This window comes from Salmo salar, chromosome ssa02 (genome assembly GCF_905237065.1).
Source record: "Salmo salar chromosome ssa02, Ssal_v3.1, whole genome shotgun sequence".
NCBI lineage: Eukaryota > Metazoa > Chordata > Actinopteri > Salmoniformes > Salmonidae > Salmo > Salmo salar.
The window spans coordinates 41,815,918-41,843,598 of record NC_059443.1 but is presented as its reverse complement, the minus strand read 5'-3'; the positions used below and the strand labels follow the sequence as shown (position 1 = coordinate 41,843,598).

Below are 27,681 nucleotides of genomic sequence, written 5' to 3'. Positions count from 1 at the left end.
TATGACAGACCAGGACCGTGATTCCATCTGAACAGCAGCATAATGTGCGCAGATGACAGTTATATTAGCATCATCATTGAGAATGAAATAAAGCTCGATTCTTAAGTAGAAATGCATGTGATCAGCATTAAATCAAATGGATCCGTCTTCAGTATTATATTATAGTGTTATATTAACCTATAGGTATTGGTTGGCAGTGCCCATATAGCCCTGAGGTTCAGCCCTGTGAGTTTTTTCTATGCTATACTGCTCAGTGACGCAGACCTGCGTTGAGCTGTTTGAGTGGGAGAATAATGGCACCGTAATGTATAGCCTCTCTCTCTCCGATAATGAGGCAAAAGAAGAGTGGTCCATCCCTGAGGCGCAGCACCTGGACTGAGCCGTCTGCTTTTTCTTCTCTCCTCTGTCTTTTTTTCGGCCTCTCTCACCATCTCTCTCTCTAGCTCTTTCTCTCCCTCTCTCTCTCTCTAGAGGTGGGGATGGCAGAATGGAGGGATGGGGATAACCGCCAGACGTATAGAGCAATGCCTTCTTCCGTTCCCTTTTCTGCTTAATCACACGTGCAAGCGTACGATCCAGAGAAACGGAACCACGCAGACATCATGTAGAGTATATGTATAATGGCTGCTTTGAATTATTCAGTACAGTGATAACTGTTATGTATTGAGAATTGGGTATTTTTCAAATTGTGTTTCTCTCTCTGGTTCTCTCCTCTCTGGCTTTTCCCTCCGTATGGTCCACCACCTCCCTCTTTTTCTCGCTCTCCCTCCCTCCCTCCCGAGAGCCTCTGCCGAGTGGAGTCAATTAAAAGCGAACATTTCAGTGAGATGAGTGTTTGTGCGCTCCTGTGTGTGTCTGTATGTGCCTCTGTGTGTGTATCCGTGTGTGTGTGTGTGTGTGTGTGTGTAGGAGGAGACACCCCTGCGGCCTGGCAGTATTGCGCTGCAGCGCAGCACTCTCCTCCTGTGAAAACGCCTCCGACGGGACTGGGACAGCTGTTACCAACCTACAGCGGCGATGACAAGCCTTATTAGACACTCACCCCCTCATCACCCCCCCACCCACCCATCTCTCTCTCACACACAGACACACTCGTTTTTGCTTTCGCACATGAAGGAGACACAATAACATACAAGTACACGCATACACACACACACACACACAGACACACTCACCATTTCCCTTACGCACATACAAACTGACACCCATCAACATATGCATACACTCTTTAAAAAATAAATAAAACCTACTCGTTCACTAACACACACTTTTGAAGCAAAGTGAGTCTGTGTGTGCCGTATGTACAAAAAGAGAACCTTGTTGGACAGATTATCCTTGGGTAATATTAAATGAAAGAACACATGCATATGCAACACAACACACGCAGTCGCTCACACAGGTATATGAAAGAACAAGGAATCAAGAACACATCAGCACAAGACAACTCACGAATCAGGGGATTACAATGGAAATGTCATCACACAATCGTGACAAATCCTCGCGCGGAACCACACAAGCGTAGAAAGAGCGGGAAACAGATGCTTTCTTTTCATGTCATTTATTTAACAGTCACCAGATAAGATACATTCTCTTAAAAAAAAGAAAGACAACAAAATTAATCATTTCTTTTTGAGTTTAAAAACTATTATACAATATCCTCAATATATAGATTTTTGTACAAAATAAAATCCTTACAACTATAAAGAAAGTGTGACGCGGAAACAAAGACCAAAAAAATGGGAGGGCAATTGGAGTTGGCTCACAAACTACCACACTCGGGGGTGACAAAGACCCACCTCTTTCATAAATAAATATGTGTATAATAAAATGTTATATTATATATAGCTCTATTTTCCCAATATCGGGGCGTCACTAAACCTTTTTAGCGCAGGCTATAACATTTCGCCAATACCTTCCACACATACTTCACAGACTGAGATTGAACAAGAGACGACATCCTAAGAATAAGGATGTTGATCTCGAGGATAGGGCCTGATAGTCCGTGCCATACTTGACCTCTGGCTGTAATGATATGCCCCGTGTACGGTGTACATATTAGGAAATCTCAGGTGCGGTGTACATTTTAGGACATTCCTGTTAGAAGTACTCAGTACAGTCCACAGCAGAGCGTGTCTACTGAGGGAGACAGGAGAGCTGGTTCATGTTCTTTAGGCATCAAACGAACAAAAACTGACTGAATCGGAGCGGGACAACCTGGACTTTGTCCAATAAGAAACACTCATTTTCGGTTTCCGTTAAGACAGTTCGAATGGTGTGCTGCGTGTGCCCTAATGAACATGACCCATGGCTCTCTCCTGTCCCGAGGCTTTGTGTGGAACTAGAGTGTGGTGGCTAGAGCTACAGTAAATAGACTCCCCACATATACACAGACACTGTCGTCCAATTCATGGGGACGGGTGTAGCCTAGAGTATAGGGTGTGGAGGGGGCGGGGTTCACAATCCCGATATCTGCCTTCACACATTACCATGCCGTATCCACCCTGTCCCTGTATGTCCCTTCAGAACGTCAACATTACAACGACAACAAGAGAGAACGACGACAAAAAGGGAAACACGCTGAACGTGGAGATGGGGGGAAGGAAGGTAGGAAGGAACAACAACCCTGTCTGACAGAAATTAATGCCAATCCGATTGGCTGATTGTGTTCGTAGTCTTTTCTACCCCTCTCCGCCTATATGTACAGTACCTTATACCAGAGAACCAGTCAAAACTCAAACTCCCACCATGCCCAAAACAGTCAGACGACCTCATAACATGTGCAAGGGAACACAAAATACAGATGATGATGACGAAGATGATGACTTACGACACAAACACACTACCCGTTTAAGACACACACGCCCCAAAAAGGACGGGGAAAGGTTCATGATTATGTGATTATCTCGTTTTTGACCTATCAACCAGTGTTTACTTATTTTGTGTGGGGTTCTTTTTCCCATCAGTGCCCTTTCCGAACAGACAAACCGACAAAACGGACGGCGTTGTCTCCCTCAGGCCAGGATGACTAGGCGTTAATCACGGCTATCAGTCAGCACATTACGTTAGCGACAACTGCGGGGGTGAGAGAGAAAGAGATGAGAGAGAGAGAGAAAGAGAGGGATGGGAGGCTGTTGCGTTTAGATTCCCGATAATGATGCATGGCTGCAGCATCACTTTGGAGATTAAAAGCAAGATGCTGAATTTCAATCAAGCCCCAGTTTAATGGGTCGGTCTGAGGGATGATCACTCTGTCTCCGTTGGCACAGAGACAGAGAGAGAGAGACAGAGAGAGAGAGAGACAGAGAGAGACAGAGAGAGAGAGAGAGAGAGAGAGAGACGAGAGAGAGAACAGTTAAAGAAAAAAAGCTGGCGCCACAAAGAAAAAAGAAACCCCTGGTTGAGACAAGGTGATACGCCATTTCGAATTTTGCCTTCTGAATATTCCAAAGATTAATTCAATTGACATAATGCAACTGACTAATATAACATACATTTTGACTTGCACAGTCAAGTAAAGCACCAGATTATAGTTTTCAATTAGGCCAGTGAGGAGGCACAGGTCGTTGTAAGAGTCTTTCCCAAAATGTATAATTTGATTTGACCTAATACGAGCCAACGACAAAGAGACCAAATAAGCAATCAATCAGAAATCTTTGATGACATTTTCCCTGCTTCCCACTGGCAGTAAACGTAGCAGCATAGCAACCCCCATTATAAATCTATGCCACGAATGTATCTACAGATCCTGATTCTTGCACTTTCTTTGTTTGTTCAGCAAAATGGTATGTCAAATACCGTACCCGCCTTGCAAACAGCCAAACTCTGCATGAATTTGCCTGCTACGTGAGCAGACCTGGGTCCAAATTCCATTTGAGATATTTAAAATCCATTTAGCGTTTGCTGTAGTCTGCCTGGATCGCAAGATAGACGGGGTTTGCACTTTTGCGACAATTCTATTGGTTCCATTGCACCAGGCAAACTCAATCAAGCCCAGATAAAGTGATGGAAAGGATTTTGAATAGTACTTGAACCCAGGTCTGTTTGTGAGTGAGTTGTGGAGTCTGACCCACTTGTTTTAAAGTGCTTGGTGAGTTCAGGTCTCATGATAGTAGATGAGAAAGGGACAATGTTGGGCAACAACACAGTTGAGATTGTCATCACAGTATACAGCTGATGTGAGAAAAACCAATGTGACGTGAGCTACAATCTCCAGAGGGAGTCCGGGCAGGGAGGAATAGGACGGGGCCATTTTATAACACAACATAGAAAGGTATGGGAAGTGAGTGACAGTGTTTATCCCATCTCCTCTGTTTTCAGTCCAGGAATGACACAGTTAAGCACAGTGCTCCCCAACATGTTAGTGGGGAGGGGGTGGAGTCTGTCTATCTGAGGGGCAGTGAGGGCTGGCCTGCAGCACTCTGGGTAGTGGAGTCTTTTCTGAGGCCTGCCCGGAAGCACTCCGGGAAACGTCTCAGCCGGGCACCCAGCTCTGGTTGTTGTGGGCTTGCTGAGGGCCTGCCAGTCCACTCATGCCCATGCCCACCCCCACGCCCACCCCCATGCCCATCCCCATCCCGACCCCCACCCCCTGGGCTAAGGAGCTGTCAAAGTTAAAGTCCATTTCCTCTCCGGAGTCCATGATATCGTGGAGGAGGATGGACTCCACGTCGCAGTCCAAGCTCCCGTGGAAGATATCCAGGTCAAGATCAGCTGGTAGTCTCTCATGGGGGTGAGGCTGGTGGTATGAGCTACCATGGTAGCTGCCTCCTGTGCCGCCTCCCACCATGCCCCGTTGGTGGTGGTACAGTCCACTCCCCATTCCCTGGTGTTGGGGGCTGGGGTAAGTGTTGTGGCAGGGGTGCAAGGGGTGGGGGGCGGTGGCCAGGTGGCAGGAGTCCTGAGGCATCCCCAGCATGCCGGCCGGGTTGGGTGGCAGGGTGGTGGAAGCGGGGAGGTGGGCGTGGGACGGGGGGCTGTACAGATAGGGGGCTTTGTGGCTGTAGGGATGAAGGTGGCCACTGCTGATGCGTGGGGCCAGGGCTGGGGCTGGGGCTTGAGTCGGTGTGTGTGTTGTGTGGATGCTGTGGTTCTGACTGAGGTTGTGGCCAAGATGAGGAGAGTTGTGGTTGTTGTGGTTGGTCACAGGGTTGAGGTTACGACTCTGAGTACCGTTGTGGCCGTTGTGGCTGTGAGCCGAGTTGTGGTTTGTGTGGCTGCCATTGTGACTGTGTGCTGCATGTCCGTTGTGTCCGGAGTGATGGCTGTGATGGGTGGAGCTCACTCCATTCGTGGAGGGCCCCATCATGGGGTGGGCATCTCTCTCCTGGCCCAGTATTATGTCCTTGGCACAGTACTGCTGTGGCCCTCCGTGGCCCCCTGTCAGCAGGCTCTGCAGGGCGTTGGTCCCTGAGTAGGCCCGCATGGTGCCGCCGAAGCTAGCCGGCTTATTCTCCTGGATGGTCTGCATGGGCGAGTGGTGGCGCAGCATGCCCATCCCAGCCTGGCTGTAGACCGCACCGCAGTATGACCCCTGACCTTTAACCCCAGGGTTGTAATGATAGACCGGGGGAAGTTTGTGGCCTGCCACCGGGTGAGGATGATGATGGTGGTAGCTTTCCTCCAGGAGCCTCTCCTCCAGGCTGATCGCCCCCGTGAGATTAGCCAGCTGGGGCAGCTGCTCCACAGGTGGACAGTGGCCTCCCGCGGCCCCCATAGCCGGGGAGCGGGCGCTGGAGGAGGGGGAGGGGTAGAGGTGGGGCGAGGCCGAACAGGATAGCCCGCCTTCCTCTGACTCCTCCAGCTCGCCCTCGGCCAGGATGGGCGAGAGGCGCCCGCTCAGGGTCGAAGTGGACGAACTAGCCCGGGAGTGGAGCTCCGTCCAGGCGTCAAACTCTCCTTCCACACCCCCAGCTCCCCCTATGTTGCCTGGGAGAACCTTCCCCGGTGGGCTACCCTGCTCAGGGGAAGCCTGGAGCCCCACTTGAGCCCCAGAACCAATCCCCGGCCTGCCCACCCTCTTGCGGCTGACCCGGCCCTTGCTCTTCAGGTACTTGGTGCTGTTGTCCATGGAGACGGTTCGCCGGCGAGGGGCCTTGCCCATCTTGCCCCCTTCAGGGTTGAGCATCCACCAAGAGGACTTACCCGTGCCTTCGTTCTGCACCCGGATGAAGCGTGTGTGGAGGGACAGGTTGTGTCGGATGGAGTTCTGCAGACATAGATAGATATATATATATATAGAGAGAGAGAGAGAGGGGGCGAGAGAGAGGGGGGGCGAGAGAAGGGGGCGAGAGAGAGAGAGAGAGAGAGAGAGAGATTGATTTAGAGTGCACATTACATTGTTCATCATATTATGTACGGTAAGCATTTTCACTCTTTAACACACTGGATCCCACCGCTGCCACCAAATGTCACACTTTAGCTCTGGGTGAGGATAGCGTGTGACGTTCAGGCAACGAGTACTGGTCGCCTTTGTCCCAGTGCGTCAGAACTCCTCATCTGTAGACATCAGCTGAATCAAGTATGCATATTACCTTTTGCATTTGAAACAACTGTCGGAGAGGAAACTAGAGTTTCAGCGACTTTGACGACGTGCAACCTGCCAATCTGATCCCAAGCCTGCTACTCCGTATTGATGACTGTTTAAAGGTTTATCTCACACACATTGATGCCACTGGGGAGTGTGTGGATTCCCCTTCCAAGAAGGGCTTCGCTGATCAATATGTACCAGACAGTTGGTGTTGATGCTTATAGAGCCACTATACACTCACCATCCTGGGTCTACAACAGACTTGCTAGTACCTTGTCTGCCTACTAAACTGTAGACACCAGGGCCCAGTTTTTCTGAAGTCATCTATCCGAATTTCAACTATCGGATATGATTAAATGCGTAGAAATATAATTAATAGAATGGTGTGTCAATTAATAGTCCGCTCTATGTTTATACATTTAATCCTATCCGATAGGCGAAATCCAGATAGATAACTTTAGAAAAAAATGGGCCCATAAATCAATTGCCAGGTAGGTAGTCCACATGGGTATACTAGAAAGCAGGATAAATGAGTTAGCCAGCTAACTTTGATAAGCAACCCGAAATAACTACCAATTTTCTGCATCATTAAGACATTGAAACTAAAATATGTGTTTCTGGTTGTTGAGTCAACTAGACCATGTCCATTTCAAGCTTATCTTTCAACAAAATGTTTTACGTTTTTTCAGAATATTTAGGTTAGCTGGCTAAGACATTGATCATGCTTTGTGGTATACCCCTCAGTAGTCTACAAAGTGACCCAGTCTCTCTGTAACTCTCCTGCCTATTCACCATCATGGGTCTACAAACTAGCTACTTGTGCCTTTACCAAACAGTAGGACTGATGAACATCTATTATTCGCTCTGTAGTCTAAACTGGAGTGAGCCAGACTCTTTGTACAATCTATCAGGTGAGAGTGCCCAAGATTGTCTGAACTGAAGATACTACGTCGACTTTATCACTGGGAAGTGGAGGGCATTCCTCCCTCCTTCTCCTTCCCTCTGTCTCTTTCCTCTCCACTTCTTCTCCTCTGCCTGGTAGATGTGAGGTTAATCCCTGGTTCAATGTGCCTGGCTGGGGATAGTGTTTGATGTGGCTGCCACTCTGGCCCAGCACCAGCCATGTGGAGATGGATCGGAAGATTGAGCTAGGAGCTACCAGGGATAACGGATGGAGCCCACCAACCTCCTACCTACACAGTCTCTCTCTATCGCATTGTTCTCATTCTGTCTCTCTATAACCCTGTCTCTTTCTCTCCACCTTCTCCCCTCTCTCTCTCTCTTTTATCTGTCTCTCTTTTATCACCGTTCTCTCTCTTTATAGCCTTCTCTACTCTAAGCGGTCTGCAACTTGTTGCTTCTCTCCTTTCTTTTCATCCTCTTTCCTCCCTCTCTGCATGTCTCTTGTGTTTATAGTATACTGTAATCATTATTTACCGCTGAAAGATTTCACATTTTTTGTCAATTTCTTTCCCACATTTTTTTTGAACACTCAAATTCAGTGATAAACTCTCAATAGATGACTCTGTTCATGCACTTTCTCATTCCAAAAACAATTTGTAGGTGTATTAGACTTTTTCTTCAAGGCCAAGTGAAGGCCAAGTGAACACTGAGAAATATTGATTGACAATAGTTGTTCTGTTCTGCTTTTGTTGTAGGCGTTATTCTGAAACTTGAATGGCAAAATGAAACCAAAGCACCTAGTGTAGCTAAGCCTTACATTGGTACTATGGTACTATATTTGATTGTTTCAGATTGAGGTACACGTGGTGGAATTTAAGCGTTCGTACTTTCAACGGCATCATTGTGTCGTGCATCATTTGTATTCACGGGCGAATGGCAGTCAGTACACACAAATCAAATTGTGGAGCACCAACTGAAAAGCGGCGACTGACTGAATTCAGGTGATCTGTGAATGCCTCCCTTCGGTTGTCTCGCTGTGACACCTCGAGCATTGGGTAACCATGGCAACTGTTGGTAAACGTGCAGGGGAGGGAGTATATGATATTGTGGTGGGTAGAGCAGGGAGGCAGAGTAAGGGTAGTGGGGGGATGGGGAGAGACGTTGGTTGTTTGATGCTGCAGCTCTCTCTCTCTAACTCTAAACAGTCTTTCTTTCATCTGGGCCATGCCAGTCCGTTGGGGATGCCTGGTCGGCGTTTAGGGGCGGGCAACTACGTGCTTGCGCCGACTACTACCCTTTTCACACTATCGTGCCAACCGGAATTGTACTGTGTTGGCTCACATATTTTCTTTTCACATTGTTCTTTTCAGCACAGTTCAAGCAACTATGGTGGATACCCAGCCAGTTCAAACAGCTTGGCTCTGTCACGTTCTGACCTTAGTATGAGGTCATTTTTCCATAGTAGATTGGTCAGGGCGTGACAGGGGGGTGTTTTTGTCTATGTATTTTGGGTTTTCTGTTTTCTATGTGGGTTGTCTAGATTGTCGTCCTATGTTGTATTTTCTATGTTGTGGCCGGGTATGGTTTCCAATCAGAGGCAGGTGTTTTTCGTTGTCTCTGATTGGAAGCCATACTTAGGCAGCCTGTTTTTCCATGGGGTTTTGTGGGTGGTTGTTTTCCGTTTCGTTGTTTGTACCTGACGGGACTGTTGTTGGTCGTTTTGTTATTTTGCAAAGTGTTTTCATTAAAAGTAAATATGAGCACTTCACACGCCGCATTTTGGTCTCCTTTAGACGACCCTTATTACAGGCTCAGCAAAGTTCGGTCCGGCTTGCTAGTGTAAAAAAGGTATACCTGTCTCTCCCATACCAGAACATTATCTTATCAGATCATGACAAATGTTGTGCATCAGGTTAGATGACAGATTGATTGAAGGCCGAATGAAAAGGAACCTCCTTTAATGGGACCAGACCGGTTGAAGCTGCTACTGCATATGATCTCTGATCTGTTCCAAATGTAGCATGTATGTTCCAAAAAAGTCCCCCGCTATAGACTTGGGAAAGGGATTTCAACATCATCCCCAAGCCCTCTTTATCTGATGAATCCTGAATCCACCTGCTTAAGAGAGATTTAAGGGATTGGCTGTGTCCCAACTGGCTCCCTGTGCTCTATATAATGCACTACTTTTGACCAGGGGCCATAGGGCTCTGTTCAAAAGTGGAGCAGTATATAGGAAATGTGGTGCCATTTGGGACACAGCCATTGCGTGAGTAAGTTGGCCATGATGGCGTAGTCAGCTAGCTGTTTGCTTCCTGTCTGCTGGCCTTTCTGTTTTATTTTCAAACCCAGAGTTTCTCAGTAGTAGTCATCCTGTTTGGGTGTGGGTTTAGGGACTGAGAATAGCCCTGCCAGGTTACAGGTGTCCCTCCCTGTGTTGGTGTAGCCTAGCCCTGGCCTCTCGCCCAATCTCGGCCTGAGTCAGGGGAAATATGGCCAGCCCATGCCCCACTCACTCACGCCCCCAAAACAGGCAGTCGCAGGCAGCCGGTGCTAATCCCGCTCCATCCCGACTAATCCCAGACAATCCCGAGCTAATCCTGGAGTTGATTCGGGGGCACTCCCAGCTGGACGTCTCACACAGTCCACTGCCAGGTCATCGTGTACACCTCGGGCAGTCCGGATACGGTATGACCCAATGGGAGGAGGAAGATGAGGGGGCAGACTAAGGAGATTCCTTTGTTAAGCAACCTGTCCATGTAAGACAATGAGAGGAAAGGCCATGATCTACAAGGCCATGTAATACAACCACCCTTTCAATTTCCTATCTGACAGAGCTAAGCGTAATGCCTCACTCTGAGTTTGTCCTTGAGGGTGGCTTTTTCCATATTTCTCCCCACAGGCTTACAACAGAATAGAATTGAAAACATTATTGTCTATTAAATATTCATAAAATGTTTCTTCAGCCCCCTGGCTTTCAGGACCAGACAAATGAAGGGAAGCACACAAAAACATACAATGACACGGAACACACATTCCAACCCTTGGTCCGGCAGCTATCTCCTATTGAAATCAGGCCCATTGATTCAATACATATTGTGGAAGGCAGAAATAATAAAGTGAAATAGTAAGCTAACACACAAATGTATTGCCTGATCCCATCCGACTTAAGTAAACAGACGTGCTGTATATCAAAAGTTGTCAAATCAAACTTCTATGGATATGTAGATATCACAGAGTGGGTTTTTAAACAACAACAACCAGTTTGTAGTAGCCTTGCACTGCTATTTGTGAAAAGGGCATCTGTCCGATAATAGAACAATTGTAGCCAGTGGAAGACTGTGTAGCACATATAAATATAATTACTAGAATGGTAAAGCCTCTCAGACCACATCAAGTTCACAGAACACTCATGGGTACATTCAATATGGCAGCCGGTTCGCCCATCACATAAGTAACATTGACTTGAATGGGAATTTCCCTTTCTAGTAATTCTATTTCTATGGTGTGGCACCCCGGTGGCCCCAGAGAGACAATCGGCTTGAGCTCAACTCTCATTAGAGCCCACGATCCTGATACCGGACTTACGTCTTCTTTACTCGCTCTGTACCAAGCCACTCTACCACAGCCCTCTTTGCCCGCAGATTAAGTTTAAGACCCATTAACCTGCTCAAATCTGACACGTTCACGCTCTTTCCGACACAGGTGGCCTCAGAGCAGCAGAAAGGGATTTTCCCTTTTCCAAGACCTGGTACTTGTTCAAAGTCAATCGAATAGGGACTACAAGACTTCCTGTTTTGGATCGACCGAGCTTTGTTCATGTTCCGAGAATGAACAAAAACAAAACGGGCCCTGGTCATGGTAAATAATTATCTTTCAAACCCTTTAATTTTCCCCTCAGCGTTCTGGCCATTCACATTGATTCCTGCTCAGTCCTCCCTCCACACACCCACTGAGTTTGATTTTTGGATCTGGAGTAGGCAGTTCAGCTTGGAGAATCGATTCAACTTAATAGCCTTCAATGCTAAGGCTTGGCTTTAGACACATCAAGGTCTGACTGTCTGTAGGAAGATATTCTATTGGACTAGCTTTGTGAAGGCGATATGGCTCCCTTTCCAATGCCCTTGCTCGAGGGTACCCCCGGCATTGTGTGAGTAGGGTGACAGTGCCCAGTTGCCCAGCCTGGCGCAATGCCAATGTGTGTCCCCACTGCCGCCACTCCCAGGGTAGAAATCTGCCATTAAGACTGTGGTGAGCGGGGTGGTGGGGCAATAGACCGTCTGGGTTGGCTTGACTGGCAAGGCGGGCAGCTGGGATAGAGGGGGGTAAGGGGGTGGGAATGTGGAGGTATAGCATGGAGCCCAGTGTGTGAGAACCCTTCAAGCCACACAATGGGCTGCCCTCAAAAATGGGGCCCCTCTACCCCCCACATACTCACAAGAGGGGATAGAAGAAGCAGGTCAAACTGTACAGGGCCCGTCTTGTGGAGAGAGGGTGTACTCATTCAAATAGAACCGAGTGACGAGCCCAAAGACAAGAGGGCTCGCATGGGAACGCCAAAAGAAACCATTCACCCGGTTCAAATAACTTAAAGGGTTGGATGACTGGCATGTTCGTTCTGCAAAGACGAGCATCTGTCTGGAAGCTGTTTACCGCCATTCGCCATGTACTCATTCGGTGTTTATCAATCCCATTTCATACAGAAAGCAGCCATTATGCTCCTCCGCTGTCTATGGGTATCTCTTCATAGCACACCATTCATTAGATAAGCACAAATCAAGGGGGACCAGGAGAGGCTCTGGCTGTGTTTATTGTGATGCCTGTTTGTGCCTCTGCAGGGGGGGGGCTCAAACACAAGCAGTTTTGTTCAGGCAAAGGAATGAGTTTTGTCAGCTAAGCCCGTCTCCAGGCTATTGATGGAAATTAGCACTGGCTAAATATTCGCTTCCCGTGATTGATGTCACAGCTCGGCTTGTCCCCCTTTGAAGGGAAATAAAGAATTTAGAGACGCATAGATTAATGGGAATCGGGGGGTTGGTGCATTCAGCATTCTCTGTCTGCAGGGCTGGGGTGGAGTGGAGTGGAGGGATGGGAGGGCTTCAAGGGGACTGAAGGGCCTAATGGTAGATAAAATATGGCTCTATACGGAACAAAGCGGGTACGCCACGCTATCCCAAGTGGCACAGGTACAGACAGGAACACAGATCTCGTTGCCTGCGAAGGAAGCCCAAAGTCAGACGATAATTCAAATCCCTTTAGAGGAGGAGAGCCTACTTTAAGGAGAGACAGATGGGCAGATGGACGAGGCTGATTTCTGGACTGCGCCCAAATTGAAAAGATTCAAAAAAGAAGACCTCTTATTAAGAGCTGAGAAACTAACTTAGCCGTCACAGGCCACAGGGGCGGCTGGTAGCCTTATGGTTACGAGAGTTGGGCCAGTAACCGAAAGGACTAGGTGAAAAATCTGGTGATGTGCACTTAACCCTAATTGCTCCTATAAGTCGCTCTGGAGAAGATCATCTGCTGAATGACAAAAAAAAGTTAGCATGTATAATGCCATCATCATTGCCATGGTCCAATGTATGTCTATAGTCACGGAACTATCAAGTAGGTCTAGTTGTGTAGTCACAGCAAGCCCTGTCAGAAACCTAGGCTAGGAACCAGGCTGAGCTACAGTACAGACCATTGGCTACTATTCTGTACCTAAGACATAGTCTGGAGAACCTTTGCCATTAGAGCCTTACTAAGGCAAGTTCCCCCTCTTACGACAACGCAAATCAATTTCAGAATTGCTATATCATCCCACACACCACTTAGTGCCATTCCAAAGGGAAAAAAGGGAAAGTCTATTGAGAGTTTGAGCTGCCATGTGCCATGGTGCTCACAGTCAGGAAGTCTGTGGGGAGAGGGTGTAATGGAATTGGTGGGGGATTCCTGCTTGGCTGTGTTCTAATTGCAGCCAGTCCCTGGCAAAACACTGCCTGTATACTTCTATAAGCACCAAGGGGGATGGTTAGCGGTCGGTGTGGAACTGTGGATCAAGGGCTGCACGAGCTTTGGCGGCTAAAAATAGCTGCTAACAGATTAGCAGACCATCTGAGATAGGGGAACGGAAAATCCACCACGGAATGCCAGGGTGGTCTTGGCGGCTTTCCAGTTGGTCGGCGTGAGGGGGACACGACATCTATGACACCCACGCAACGAAAGCCTCCGCCTGGGCTCGTAATCACGTCTGACGCCCACGCCAAACGTGGGTAAGACCTGTGCCAGGGAGGGCACAATGCGGGCACGTGCAAGAGGGTATGGTTTTCCACAGGGGCTATGGGAGTTATGCTTCGTTTTCCTTTGTGAGAATTCACAAAACAGGTGTAGTGGTTGGTCCACCTGTGGGGCCTGCTCACAGCTGACACTTCGACTAAAGTCTGGGGATTCAGCAGACTCACATTTTCGACTGGGCCTGCCATCCTGCTATCATAAAGTCATGCACGTTTCTGGAGAGAGGCTTTTACAGATTTAGTGTGTGTGTATACGGCGCGTGTGTGTGTGTGTGTGTGTGTGTGTGTGTGTGTGTGTGCTTGTCTATTTGTGTGTGCTTGAGTCAGGTCTTTTAACGGCCCACGGGCGGAGTGTGGATTTGATTATATTGAAACCACCCTCTGCCACAAAGAAACAGACGATGCAACAATGGAATCAATGCCGATGCGATTTTCTCCTCCTCTCACTCTACAACATAATCTCGTTCATAATAATAATAACAATCTCATTTCCCGCATTCTAAAGGTCAGTACACACCTCTGATCAGACTTTAATAAACATCATTTCTCAGGGTTTCATTTCATATCAGCAGAGCAGGAAACTCATTCGGCAGCGGTTACCTTATGGCATGCAAAATTCATAGAATAGTCCCCGTTTAATTGCTTGCAATTTCATAGCGCAGAGACTTAATGATATCATTGCAATCAGATGGAAGCGTCCAAAGATTCAGAAAGACACGCATGCAGACATGCACGAATGCATCTTAAGCAGGCAGGCACGCACACACAGTAGGGTATCCATCATGACTTGTGAGGTGCAGATGATGTGAAGACCGAAACTCAGGCATGTCTACACGTATATCACATGTATCAGTCACGCAATAACACACAGCTTCTCCCTCACATGTTCATCTTCTCACATATACTGGCAAACAAAATACACACACACACACACACACACACACACACACACACACACACACACACACACACACACACACACACACACACACACACACACACACACACACACACACACACACACACACACAAAGAGCCTGGCACAGTGGGCACGCTCATTACCGCAATGCCAAGCTACTAGTTGCTAAGGAGACCTGTGGGAGAGGGAGGCTCCTTGTTGCCATAGCAGCCGGCCTGCTCCCTGCCAACTATCCCCCGAGGGAAAGGCAGCTAAGGAGAGAGGTGGGGTGGGGGGGGGGGTGAAGTAGGGAGAGGTAGAGGGCACCCGTCTAATAGGGGAGAGGTGCTGGGGAACTTCATTAAACGCCCTGTGCAGCACACCAACCACTGCTCCTCAACAATATACACCACATGCTATACACTCACACTCAAGTCTACTTATTCAGAGATGCAGAGAGCTACACCCACCTATGGTGTACGCCTACATATGACATTGAAAAAGGTAAGTGTATATGCGGAATCTTAGGTCAAGAAAAGGCAGCTATAGAAGGAACGAGGGACAAAGGAGGATCAAAGAGGGTCTTGAATTTTGGTGTGAATGGACAACGTTGGGGGATCTTAACTATGGAGGTGTCTGTTAACCACGGAGCCATCTTGAGACATTCCTTTATGTAAATGCATTGTTACCACCGTCTCTTTGAGCCAATATGGCCATCCAGTGATAGCCGTCTGGTGATTGGATGAGCCTTCTGTGTGACATCACTCCGAGCGCATACCGAAACACAAAACAATGACGGCCAATTTCTCTCCCCTCGAATCTTAAACCAGCAGTAACCACCAACTTCACTGACCGTTATATCTAATATTCCCACACCCCAAAAACATTGCCGCCGAGGAGGGCTTGTTAGCTAGTCACCTCAGCCGTTTTCTTATGAAACAGCTCAGCTATCAATGCTAGCTAACTAGCTAACATTAGCTAGACTGCGTCCAGACTCGGGAGTGTACATAGACAGGTCACATAGGCTTCAGGAGACAGCTGGTAAGATATGCTTCCACCATAGGCAACAACAACTGGCTACTAGTTCGTTTTCACCTAAATATGTTCAACTCATAGTAAGTTTATCCACTGACCACTTCACTTAGGAGGGTCGCTAAATTACTGAAATCTAGCTAGCTAGCTAGCTAGCTCACCAGCTAATCATGGTTTTCTTATTCTTTGATAGATTTGGGTCAACTTGCTCATATCAAGCAACAGTTTGTGTAAAGGTAAAAATAACAATTAGTGGACTCGTTTTATGAATGACCGGACAGTGAAACTAAAATAGATTGGTGAGCCTTCAGTTTATTTCACAATTAATTAAGCTGGGTTTCCCCAAGTCATTCAGTGCTTACTGCTTATGCCGGTGAGCAAGCTAAACAGACAACTCTGCAGCACATCTGTGTGACATCACACACCCAAGAAGGCTCAACCAATCACCCAACGTAACTCATGAATATGAATGACTTTGCCTCCGGCTATCCCACGAAAGGAAATGTCCAGTGAGCCCATTCCATCCACTTCCTGGAAATTAAGTCTATGAGAATGAACAAACAATGAATAATTTCAACTTCACGTACAGCTATGCTGTATATCCAACCATACAGTACAACGGCTCAATGGGAACCTACTACACAACATACTCAAGCATACACACTATGGCAGCATTCCTTCACAAAACAAAAGCCCACACTGAAGAGTAAGAGAGTGCTCATTCAGGCTTCTTTCAGGACTTACTCATCCCTCAAGAGAGGCCTCCGAGATTGCTTAAACGGAGTACAGATAGTGATATAGCAAAGTGATAACGCTGAATTTATAGGTCAAGGCACCTTGCCTTTTACACTAAAGTGCACACAGTAAGAGTGCCTTACGTAGTGGAAAATGTATGAACCATGCTGCTTCCATGGAAATCAAATGGATTCTATTTCTATGGTTGCTTGACCCTCAAGATTGGAAGTGCCAACCTACTGTATGAATGAGGAGCTTTATTGCCTAGTTTGATTCTCAATGGGGGGTGGCGGTGGTGAAGGGCACAGAACACCCTGTCTGCTGGGGTAACTTGTCTCACTGTCTAGACTAATGAGAGAAGGAGAGATACCCCTCTGAGTTAGGAGGAAAAATGGAATGGGGGGGGGATTTCACCCCTCCTCCTCTGCCTTCTCCCTCCATTTCCCGAAACAAAAAGAGCCCAATTAAGTCAGTTTGAGTTAGGGTCTGGTGGTGTGTGTCTGTACATTTGTCTGTGTGTGTATGAGAGGAAAACAAGGGGGGTGGGGGGGGGTCGTTCTCTCAATCGCTTACTCGCGTGGGAGAGAGAAGGGGAGAGCAGCCAACCACAGAGAGAGAGAGAGAAACGCACTACTCTACAACATAAGCAGGGTAAAAGTTGCTCTCAGCTCCTCGACGGGAGACGCTGAAATGTTAATCAGTATGCTCCGATCACAGACTCCTCTCCTCTGAACGCAATCGCTTCAAACCCCTTCCCTCCCTAATGAGTGGCTATGAGTGGGTTCATGAAAGGCTAATGGACACAGATGGGGGGGCTGATGGCGGGATAGATAGCGATGGGGGGCGAGGTATTGGGGGGGTTGGGGAGAGGGATGTAGAGACATGCCGTGACCTTTTAAGAGGTTACTAAAAACTTCATTACGACTATCCCCACTATTCCATCTTCTCGTTTCCTCAATCTTTCTCCCTCTCCATCTCTCATTCTCTGTCTCTCCCTCTGATTCCTTCCTCTCTCTGTCTCTCCCTCTGATTCCTTCCTCTCTCTGTCTCTCCCTCTGTTTCCTTCCTCTCTCTGTCTCTCCCTCTGTTTCCTTCCTCTCTCTGTCTCTCCCTCTGTTTCCTTCCTCTCTCTGTCTCTCCCTCTGTTTCCTTCCTCTCTCTGTCTCTCCCTCTGTTTCCTTCCTCTCTCTGTCTCTCCCTCTGTTTCCTTCCTCTCTCTGTCTCTCCCTCTGTTTCCTTCCTCTCTCTGTCTCTCCCTCTGTTTCCTTCCTCTCTCTGTCTCTCCCTGTTTCCTTCCTCTCTCTGTCTCTCCCTCTGTTTCCTTCCTCTCTCTGTCTCTCCCTCTGTTTCCTTCCTCTCTCTGTCTCTCCCTCTGTTTCCTTCCTCTCTCTGTCTCTCCCTCTGTTTCCTTCCTCTCTCTGTCTCTCCCTCTGTTTCCTTCCTCTCTCTGTCTCTCCCTCTGTTTCCTTCCTCTCTCTGTCTCTCCCTCTGTTTCCTTCCTCTCTCTGTCTCTCCCTCTGTTTCCTTCCTCTCTCTCTCCCTGTTTCCTTCCTCTCTCTGTCTCTCCCTGTTTCCTTCCTCTCTGTCTCTCCCTGTTTCCTTCCTCTCTCTGTCTCTCCCTCTGTTTCCTTCCCCTCTCTGTCTCTCCATCACTGTCTCTCCATCACTGTCTCTCCATCACTGTCTCTCCATCACTGTCTCTCCATCACTGTCTCTCCATCACTGTCTCTCCATCACTGTCTCTCCATCACTGTCTCATCCATCTCCCTTGTGCTCTCCTGTTGGTGCGTGCTGACTGATAACCCTCTTACCCCCTTACCCACACAACCCCTCAGAGCTATGCTGTACACTTATGCTTTAATGAATGCACACAGCGTTCATGTCAAAATGAACATACTGTACATGCAGGCAAACGTATAAATAACCAACCAACATTAAAACTGCAATAGTCTGAATGTGGTCTCCAAAACCCTTACATAGAAATGCCTCATATAGAATGTAAACATAGAAATGTCTCATATAGAATGTATCAGATGAAGGGCTGTAGAGAAAACCACACAGGCCAGACAGTAGTAGCCCGAGAGTATCTGAAAGTGATGCAGTGTTACTTCAAGAGAGTCTCTAAGTAGAAAACCAATGCACTATTTCGGCCTTGTTGATTGGATGCGTAAAACCAAACGGTAATAGATTTGGGATATACCCCCACATTGAAGAAAGCTTTAGGCTGAGAAGTTCATGCACAATCCCCGATACATTGAGAAGAGACAAAATAAATGGAAAAGGGAAAGCAAAAGGGAAAGCATTTAAATTCAGTTGATGTTCGAGACTACTTATTGACTGTGAACCGTGCAGGAACGTTTTGAAAGTAGGACCACTTCAACTACTAATGAAACCCTAACACCCTAGCATTCTCCTCAACTCCTCAAAGTGTACGAGACACAATCAGCAGCACCTGAATGTATCAGTGTTTTTTTTTTGTGAAGTCGGGAGGGGATTAGTGAGCAGAAGAATGAGAAGCGTGGGTTACTTAGTTTTCCCAGGACCCTCCGTCACCATAGAGGCCGTGTCTGGATTAGGAGCGGCTGGAGCTGCCAGCGTGCTGACGCAGATAAGCACACGCCCCTGCGTAATCCACTCGCTAATTGGAGGAGTGGGCTCCTATTGGGCCCATGACCTAATTCTTGACCTAACCTCTCCCTCTCGGCAGCAGTCACGGCTGGGCGGGCCACCGGATTACTGTTCGAGCGGGGAAATGAGACCTGGTTCATAAGGGGCGTATAGGTCTATGTCAGATTGTATGGGGCTGTATGAGACTGTACGGATGAATGGGGTCATGCTGCATGGGGACGTATACTGCACGGGGACGTACGGTCTATCTATTGGTCTGGGTAAGGATGTATGGGATTGCACGAGGCATGGCGGATTAGGGCAGGAAAATGAGACCTGGTTCACAGGGGGTGTACAGGGTTGTATGGGCTTATGCTGCACTGAGACATATGTACTGTATATGTATGCTGTGCAGGGTTGTAAGGGGATGGAGTAGGATGCATGGGTTCGTGCATGGGGCCGTACTGCCCGAGGGCATACGGGGCTGTGTAGGGGAGTGTGGCCACATAGGCCAATGGGGATTATAGAGTCAGACTAAAGTCATACACGGGTCGCTCGAAGGCATACAGGATATATATTGTATTGCCTCCTCTACAGAGGGATGAAAGCACCATTATGTCTATCAGTACTGTTGAATGTGCTTGTGTGTGTGTGTGTGTGTGTGTGTGTGTGTGTGTGTGTGTGTGTGTGTGTGTGTGTGTGTCGCCTCTTCTCCTAGAAGGGGCCTGCAGAGTTTCCGCCTGAGTGGCACTGTCAGTGGGTATCACTCAGCCCGGCTGTGTGGCAAGACGCGTGGATCATTAGCAGAGATGGAGAGAGAGAGAAGGAGTGGAACGCAGGAGAGAATGAAGGAAGAGAGAGACTGAGTCAGGCAGCGCGTATTAATGTCCGTCTTGAGAGCATTATACACGGCGCTGCACTCTCCTCTCAGTCACGCAATCACCCCACCATAAAAGCAGAGACTCAGCCCCCCCTTTTCTCCTCTGTCACTCTCTCTCTCCCCCTCCACCCCCCTTGCCCAATCTCTTATTCACTCTCTCCAAATCTCTTCCCTCATCGTTCACACCGTTCATTCACTTCATCTTAATTATCGCTTTTTATCTCTCCCTTGCTCCAAATCTATCGCTCCCACTTTCTCTCGATTGCTGGGACGTCATTTTTTTCCTTCCCTCGTTCCAATCTCCCCATGTTCTCCAACCCTGTAGCCTTCGCGTTCATTTCCTCTCTTTATCAATGTCACTTCCCTGCACTCTGGTCCACGGCGCTACGTAGCTACTGCTTTATGTCTTCAGACACATGCTTAGACACAGACCGACACACGGACACACGGACACACACGTCTCTGCTTCGCACTCTTTCATTCCTCATCTGTTTTCCCAATGTCCTCCTTCCTTCGCTCTGGGGCTATGCCCAGTGCAGAGATGCCCGACGCTAAATGTTGAAAACAACATGGATGACATTTACTAGGATAATGGTAAACATTTGCCTGTATCCTTCTACATAGCTGGGTTGAGTTCATTAGGTATCAAAAGGAAGAAAATAGACTGAAACAGGGAAGGGCTACATGGAGTTCTACAACAACAAACACTCATTTACGTTTTCTGTTGCAAAATGTTTGAAAACATTTTCCGTAGCAAAATGTTTGAAAACATTTTCCGTAGCATGTCATAATGAACACTACCCGGGATTCATACAAGCACGGCACCAATTGTCCCCCACGCAATGGTGGCTTGCTTGCTTAGTGGGTTAGGGTGTTGAATAATTTGTTGGTGGTAGCGTTAGTATATTTAACACCCAAACAGATGATGGGATGCTGCATTTGTCCCTATGAAACATTTGTGAGACCGGCACAGAGCTGCCTAGCGTAGCCCAGCGTTAGCCACGCTAACACGGGAGCAAAGTGAGGCTAAGTGATGCAATCTGGCCTGATGCCAACAGCGCTCTGAAACAGACTCAAGCCTCAGATGACATGCAGACAGAAAATGAGACGCATGTACGCCCACTCGCTGCTTGGGGACCACGTGACTGCACAGGTGCAAATGGGGCTGGGTGGATAGAGGACAGAGAGTTTCGGCTCCAAGACTGAACAGTGTATTTGAGGGACGACTGAGACAAAGATGGAATGATAGAGTGGCTAGCGACGGAGTGTGAAAAGGTGGCTAGATGAAGCTGCCTAGATGTCTTATGTACAAAAGACAGGCAATCACATTGAGACTGCACACACTCACCTCCAAACACACACACACACACACACACCTGTCAACCCTGCAAGCTCTCAACCATGTTTCAGCTGTCAATCCCCCCCCCTCACTCCCCCTCTCTTGCCCGAGAGTGCAGGCATCTGATCACCCCCCCTTTCCCCATTCTCTTGTCAGCGTGTCACTCAGGCCTTCTAGGTCCCACCTTCCCGCCTACGAGTTCATCCCACCAGCAACCATCCTAGTCTGCTCTCCCGACCGACACACACACACGAGTAACACAACCAAACAACCTCTCCCTTATGACAGAAATACATTAATCACACACACACACACACACACACACACACACACACACACACACACACACACACACACACACACGAGTAACACAACCAAACAATCTCTCCCTTATGACAAACATACATTCATAACATTCAGACACACAAACTTCAGCCACACACACACAAACACACACACACACACACACACCCTCTCTTCTACACCACTGATTTATTTGCCTCCCCTGTTGGTCCGTCTGCATGGATCACTTGTAAGGATTTGAGAAAATACTTTTGCTAAGCTGATTGCTAAGGGGGGGACAAATTAACGTCGCACAACTGCATAAAACCTTCTTGGGTCACGGTCTCCCTTATGTAATAGTGTGTGTCTGAGTTCCCGAAATACCACTCCCCCACACACACAGCCCCCGCCTCACCCCATTCAGCCATTCTGTTCTAATTGAGGGATCTTTTTTCGGAAGCTGTTATTGCTCTCATTTAATTATTTATTTTGTCGGGAAGCACTGAGCAGTCTGGTGGGCTAAGAGAGGTTGTGTGTGTGTGTGTGTGTGTGTTTTTACAGTAACTGTAACATACAGTGACTGAGTCTAGACCAGTGAGTCCAGACCAGAGTAGAACTTGAGTGAAATGAGGTACATGTGAAGGGAAGGAGGGTTACGTCTTTGTGTGCCTGTGGTTTTTTTATTTGCACGAAAGTAGGCTATATACTGTGTGAATTTTACAGTGAATATATATATGTGTGTGTGTGTGTGTGTGTGTGTGTGTGTGTGTGTGTGTGTGTGTGTGTGTGTGTGTGTGTGTGTGTGTGTGTGTGTGTGTTTAACTATCCTTGTGGGTACCAGAAGTCCTCATAAGGACAGTAAAACAAGGAAAATTCAGACAAATGGGGACATTGTGTCGGTTAGGGTTACAATTAGGGTTACAATTAGGGTTAGGTTTACAGTTAGGGGTTTGGGGTTAAGGTTAGGCATAGGGTTAGGGTTATGGTTAGGTTAAGGTTTAAGGTTAGATTTAGGGTTAGGGAAAAGAGGATTTTAGATGGGAAGCAATTCTTTGGTCCCCACAAGGATAGCAATACAAAACTGTGTGTGTGTCTGACTGTATGCATTTCTGAGTGCAGTGGGAGTGCACTAATGGACGCACACTTGAGCTGAAGTGCGCAGAGTAGCTGAAGTGCAGCCAAGTCTGGCTTCCAGTCCTGCTTGGAAGCTCTAATCCACTCATCCTCATCTCCCTCTCCTTCTCTGTCTCTCCGTCTGCGCTCTCTCTCACACACGCCTGTTCTCTCTCTCTCTCTCTCCTGAATCCTCTCCCAAATGACAAAAGATCATGGATCCATACGCCAACCCTGACCTATCCCCTCTTTCCTGTCCTCTGCAAGGCAATGGAGAGAACAAGGGAAAGGAGGACAACACGGAACAACAAGCAGTGACCTTTACCATGCTCTCACTGCCTCAGGACACAGCTAAGGAGAGGTTAGCAACATGACTGAGCGTCTTACCTCTACGCATGGTGTGTATCTCAATAGACACAAGTAGCATTGTCTGACATACCGGGTATAATAGTCCGAAGTAGCATCGTCTCCTAGCCTTCTCTCCTTTTGTATGTACTGATGAAAAAACAAAGGATAGGAGAGATCAAACCGTTTAAACCTGCTTTAATGTGTCCACCGAATGAAGGGGATGAGAGAAGGAGACTTAAACTATTGAGATGCACCCCATTGTCAAATAACTTTATGGTAGGTGTAGCTGTCAAGTCCTGCCAAGACCTCAGTCTGGATCAATCCTTGAAGCTCTCTGGTACACACTTACTAAAACGTTCGAACCGTAAAAGGTTATTCAGCTGTCCCTGTAGGAGAATCCTTTTGGGGTCCAGGTAGAATCCTTTTTACCAAAGGTTCTTCTTTAGTAGAACCATAAAGGTTCTCTTACAGGGACCACCAAAGAACCCTTTATGGTTATTTTCCGGATACATCAGAATGGATACAGAGCTGAACCTACCGCTGTAACAGCCGACTGTAGCCCTAGCCTGGCTGTCCATCAATGATGGATACACCTGTGGTTCACAGGCGACTATAGCAACTATAGGCCCCAAACTCACAATGGAAAACGTCAGTCGGATACAGTCAGAGACAACTCTAAGACTGGCATTTACAGAGAAGAAAAGCGAGGCGTTTATCATGTTAGTTTTAGTAATAAAAGAATGACTGAAGGAGAGAAAGAAGGAGAGATGAAACAGGACATCAAAAGAGGATGAAAGGAGAGGGAATAAATGACCGAGGGATGGGGAAATGAGTGGTAAAAGGGGTACTTTGCGAGGAGGAATGAAAGTGACTGAAAGTGTGAAATAGAGCAAGAGAGGAGAGAAGTGAAGGGATTGAGTGACAGGAAGTGGGTGTGGGAGAGAAGGAAAGCCCAATATACGAGAGAAAGGGAGTCAAAAGGAGAGAGCGGGAGAAAAGATCTAGAGAGAGAGACACAGGGAGGTGGAAACAGAGAGAGAGAGAAAAAAGCCCAAGATACAAAGGGAGAGCAAAAGAGAGGGAGAGAGAAAAAGAGTAAGAGAGAGAGACAGAAGCAGAGAGAGACGCATGTAGAGAGAGTGAAACTGAGGGAGACATACGTACTGGGATCATTCCGGGCTATCTGCTGGCTCTGAGTTCAGCCCTCCTCACATGGTCAGAATACTAAACACTGGACCCCGCATCCTGACCTTACATTCATCCCCACTGACACACAAATCCAGTTAGGACAGTCAGATTTCAGCCCCTGACGGTCAGCCGGCCTGCTGGCCACCGCTAACCCCCCTCACTACCCCTGCTGCTACAGTCCCTACTAGGGTTGGAAAATTCCCTAAAATGCACAGTTTTTTTTGTGAAGAATTCCAGGTTGGAGAATTCCCTCAGAGTTCATTCCCTGCCGATTCCAGAAATCCTTCAAAGAGGACTTCTGAAAAACCAGCGAACTATGAAAACATTTGGGGATTTTTGTAACTGTACCCCTACCACCAGTGAACAGAGCAGCCCCAATGTAGAACCGTAGGCTGAAGTTTGGCTTAGATACTGATCCAAGATCCAATTTGTACCCTTCCCCCCAGGTGCATAAAGTTGGGATAAGGGAAGGGTAGGCTGATCCTAGACCTGTTTCTGAAAGCAACTTGTACCTGGAGTGACCCAGCTGACCACCAACAGCCAAATCCATCAACTGCACGGGCGGAAGTAGGCTACATGCAGGTGTACATGAATAGCCAGTAGCCATTAGCATAAGAAGCAAACACTGTAACTGTTCTCAGCCCCGGTCTCCTCCTCACTCTCATATCAACCAGACAACGATATGTCAAGGTTCTGTCAACGGTAACTACATTTCCCTTTGTGATCCAGCCCTCTTCATCCCCTTTAGGGTGGTTACCCGTCGAGCCATGTGGCTGCGGGAACCTTAGATACACTGATAGACGGCTCACACACACACACTGATAGAAGGCCCAGAAACACACTCTCCCACGGACACACACACACTGATTGTGTGTCTGGGTCATCCCTCTCTCACGGACACACACACACACACACACACACTGATAGATGGCCCAGATATACACACATGCACACGCACGCACAGTGTCAGACAGGCTGAGAGGGGTGGGACAGACGGAAACACGCCACCTCAAACTGCCCAAAGATAGTGTCACCCACCCAGCCTCTATTCTCTCCCTCTCTCCCCTCCTCGCTCTTCCACTTTCTTCACCCTCTCCTCCCTCTCGTTTTCTCGCCCTCATCAATCGCTGCATATTGTGTTATGATATATGAAATATGAGCACCTAGATTTTCTGTGATGATGTTCTTTTGTGGCTCTGAGAGAAATATGGCTTCCAGTGTACAGTATCTCCATATGAAGAGAGAATCATACACTGTTTATGTAACGACATGCTTTTCTTACTTTATTTTTTAAAATAAATATATATAAACGTTTAAAAAAAAAACAGATAAAGTAACACCATGCTCATGTCAGCAAATGGTTGATTATCTATATGCAAATATGACAGGTTCACAACCATTAGTCTGTGTTCTCAATGGGGATTCCGCACCACACGGTCATTAAGAAGGACAAAAGACGGAACGGAAAACCATCAGCGAGTACATTACGTACATGATGGTGTTGCATTACATAAAAACCAATTTCATCACACTGTACAATGAATACCAAGATAGTTTTATCATAACAACAATAAAGACTGGAAAAAGCCTAAACGGAACACACATGGTCGAGTTGCCTTACATAAAACAATGTCAGCGTTCTCAACGTCAACACACCGTAGGCCTTTATCACTATAGCAACCATAACAACACATGACATTCCGCAAACATTGCTGTAGCAAGATACTGAACCTACTGTAGCAACTGCTCATCTGATCTGTAAGTAAGTACAAATAGTATGTTTGTGATGTTCCGCGCGCGGTACGGGGAGGTGTACAGCGCAATACAGAAGGCAACATTGCTGTGGCCGTATGAAGGAAGGAGGAGAACGGGAGAGAGCTGGGGTGAATACTGGAGGCAGAGAGTCAAACCTGGGTTCAAATACTATTCGAAATCATTTCAAATGCTTTAGCTGGGCTTGATTGAGCTTGCCTGGCGCAATGGAACCAATAGAATAGTATCAAAATGGAAAACCCCCCAAACATCGCCCATCTGGCACTCCAGACAGACTAGCTCAAACGCTCAAAGTATTTGAAAGATTTCAAATAGTATTTAAACCCAGGTTTACTGAAGGCAGAGTGAATATGAGGGCTGTGCTAGGGCTGGGATTGCTGCCTTGCCTGAGTGGAGCAGGCTGCCTGCAATTAAGGTGAAATCAGGGAGAAATCTGCACTGCCTTGATAATGAGCCTCTTCTGAATTATTAATGAGAAGTCGTTCCCCCGGGAACCAAACTCCCACTGAGCTCATCAGCCGTGCAGACGCATGCGAGCACTCTCTCTGACACACACACACAAACACACACACAAAGGTATACAGTATGTGCCCACATATACATAATACCACAGGTGGTTGGTGGCACCTTAATTGGGGAGGATGGGCTCGTGGTAATGGCTGGAGCGGAATAAGTAGAAAGATATCAAAACACATGGTTTCTATGTGTTTGATGCCATTCCATTTGCGCAGTTCCAGCAATTACTAAGAGCCATCCTCCCTTCAGCAGCCTCCACTGCATAATACACATTGACATGCACCCAAACAGACACACACGAACAGAGCCACATATTTATCCACAGACTCACCGACTCGCTCATAGACAGACCAAGTTATTCCCCAAGCACCGACAACCTTTCATTGAACACAGTAGCAATATGTTACCAGCTGCTTCATGAGCCCTTGTGATTTATCCATGTAATGAAAAGGGCTCTACAAATAAAATGTATTATTTTTCATGTTCAAGAAAGAATGGGAACAGACAGGCTTCACTTTGTACCCATCCAAATGAATAGCTCCCAAAACAACCCACGCGCAAGTTAAAGGGGTCGTACGTAAACATTTCACGGTAAAGTCTTCACCAGTCGTATTCTGCGCATGTGACAAATCAAATTTGCTTTCAGCAGAAGGGAGCCTGATGTGGAGCTTGAAATCGACTTGAAGGACATCGTTGCTAATATCTGAGTCACTCCCATTGAGACTCATCTCCTACAGACAAACAAGATGTCTACCAGTGTGCATACATTTTCTGAACCGCATACAATGGAACTAGAACCACAAATAAACGGCAAAAAAAAAGAAATTAGACAGGACTCCGTATATCAGCGCAATGAGTTGTCTTACCGCCTTCACATTCACGTACACACACACACACACACACACACACACACACACACACACACACACACCACCAAATCCTCCAAAACAAAAGCCTTTTGGTGAGCGAACACAAGCCAAGAGGAAGGATAAATATTTGGTTTGGGATGAAAATAAAGCCCTTTACCATGGGGACCGACCACATCCAGCTTTTATTGGGCACAATACAATTCCACCGAAAGGTCTAGGACTCTCAGTGTCTCTTTTTACTACGTTGGAATATAGGCCTAGTTGTGGATGGCTGCCTTTTTAACTCATTGTGCACCCAGTCAGTTAGCTGGAGAGTTGTTGCTCTATAGAGAGAGCAACAGAAGCAGGCCTCCCACTCTTCCCTCTTTACTTCCCCATCCGCTCCCCCTCCTTCTCCCTT

At 47.3% G+C, this 27,681-nt stretch overlaps 1 protein-coding gene across 1 annotated transcript in view; it reads right to left on the bottom strand.

Annotated features, from left to right (window-relative positions):
• Positions 1 to 1,542: 1,542 nt before the first annotated feature.
• LOC106583301 (forkhead box protein O3) overlaps positions 1,543 to 27,681 on the bottom strand; it is a 41,215-nt gene continuing 15,076 nt past the window's right edge. The window contains exon 2 of the mRNA XM_014167342.2: positions 1,543 to 6,205. Coding sequence (XP_014022817.1) covers positions 4,472 to 6,205 — 1,734 coding nt within the window. The 3' untranslated portion in view covers positions 1,543 to 4,471. The remainder of the gene's footprint in view (positions 6,206 to 27,681) is intronic.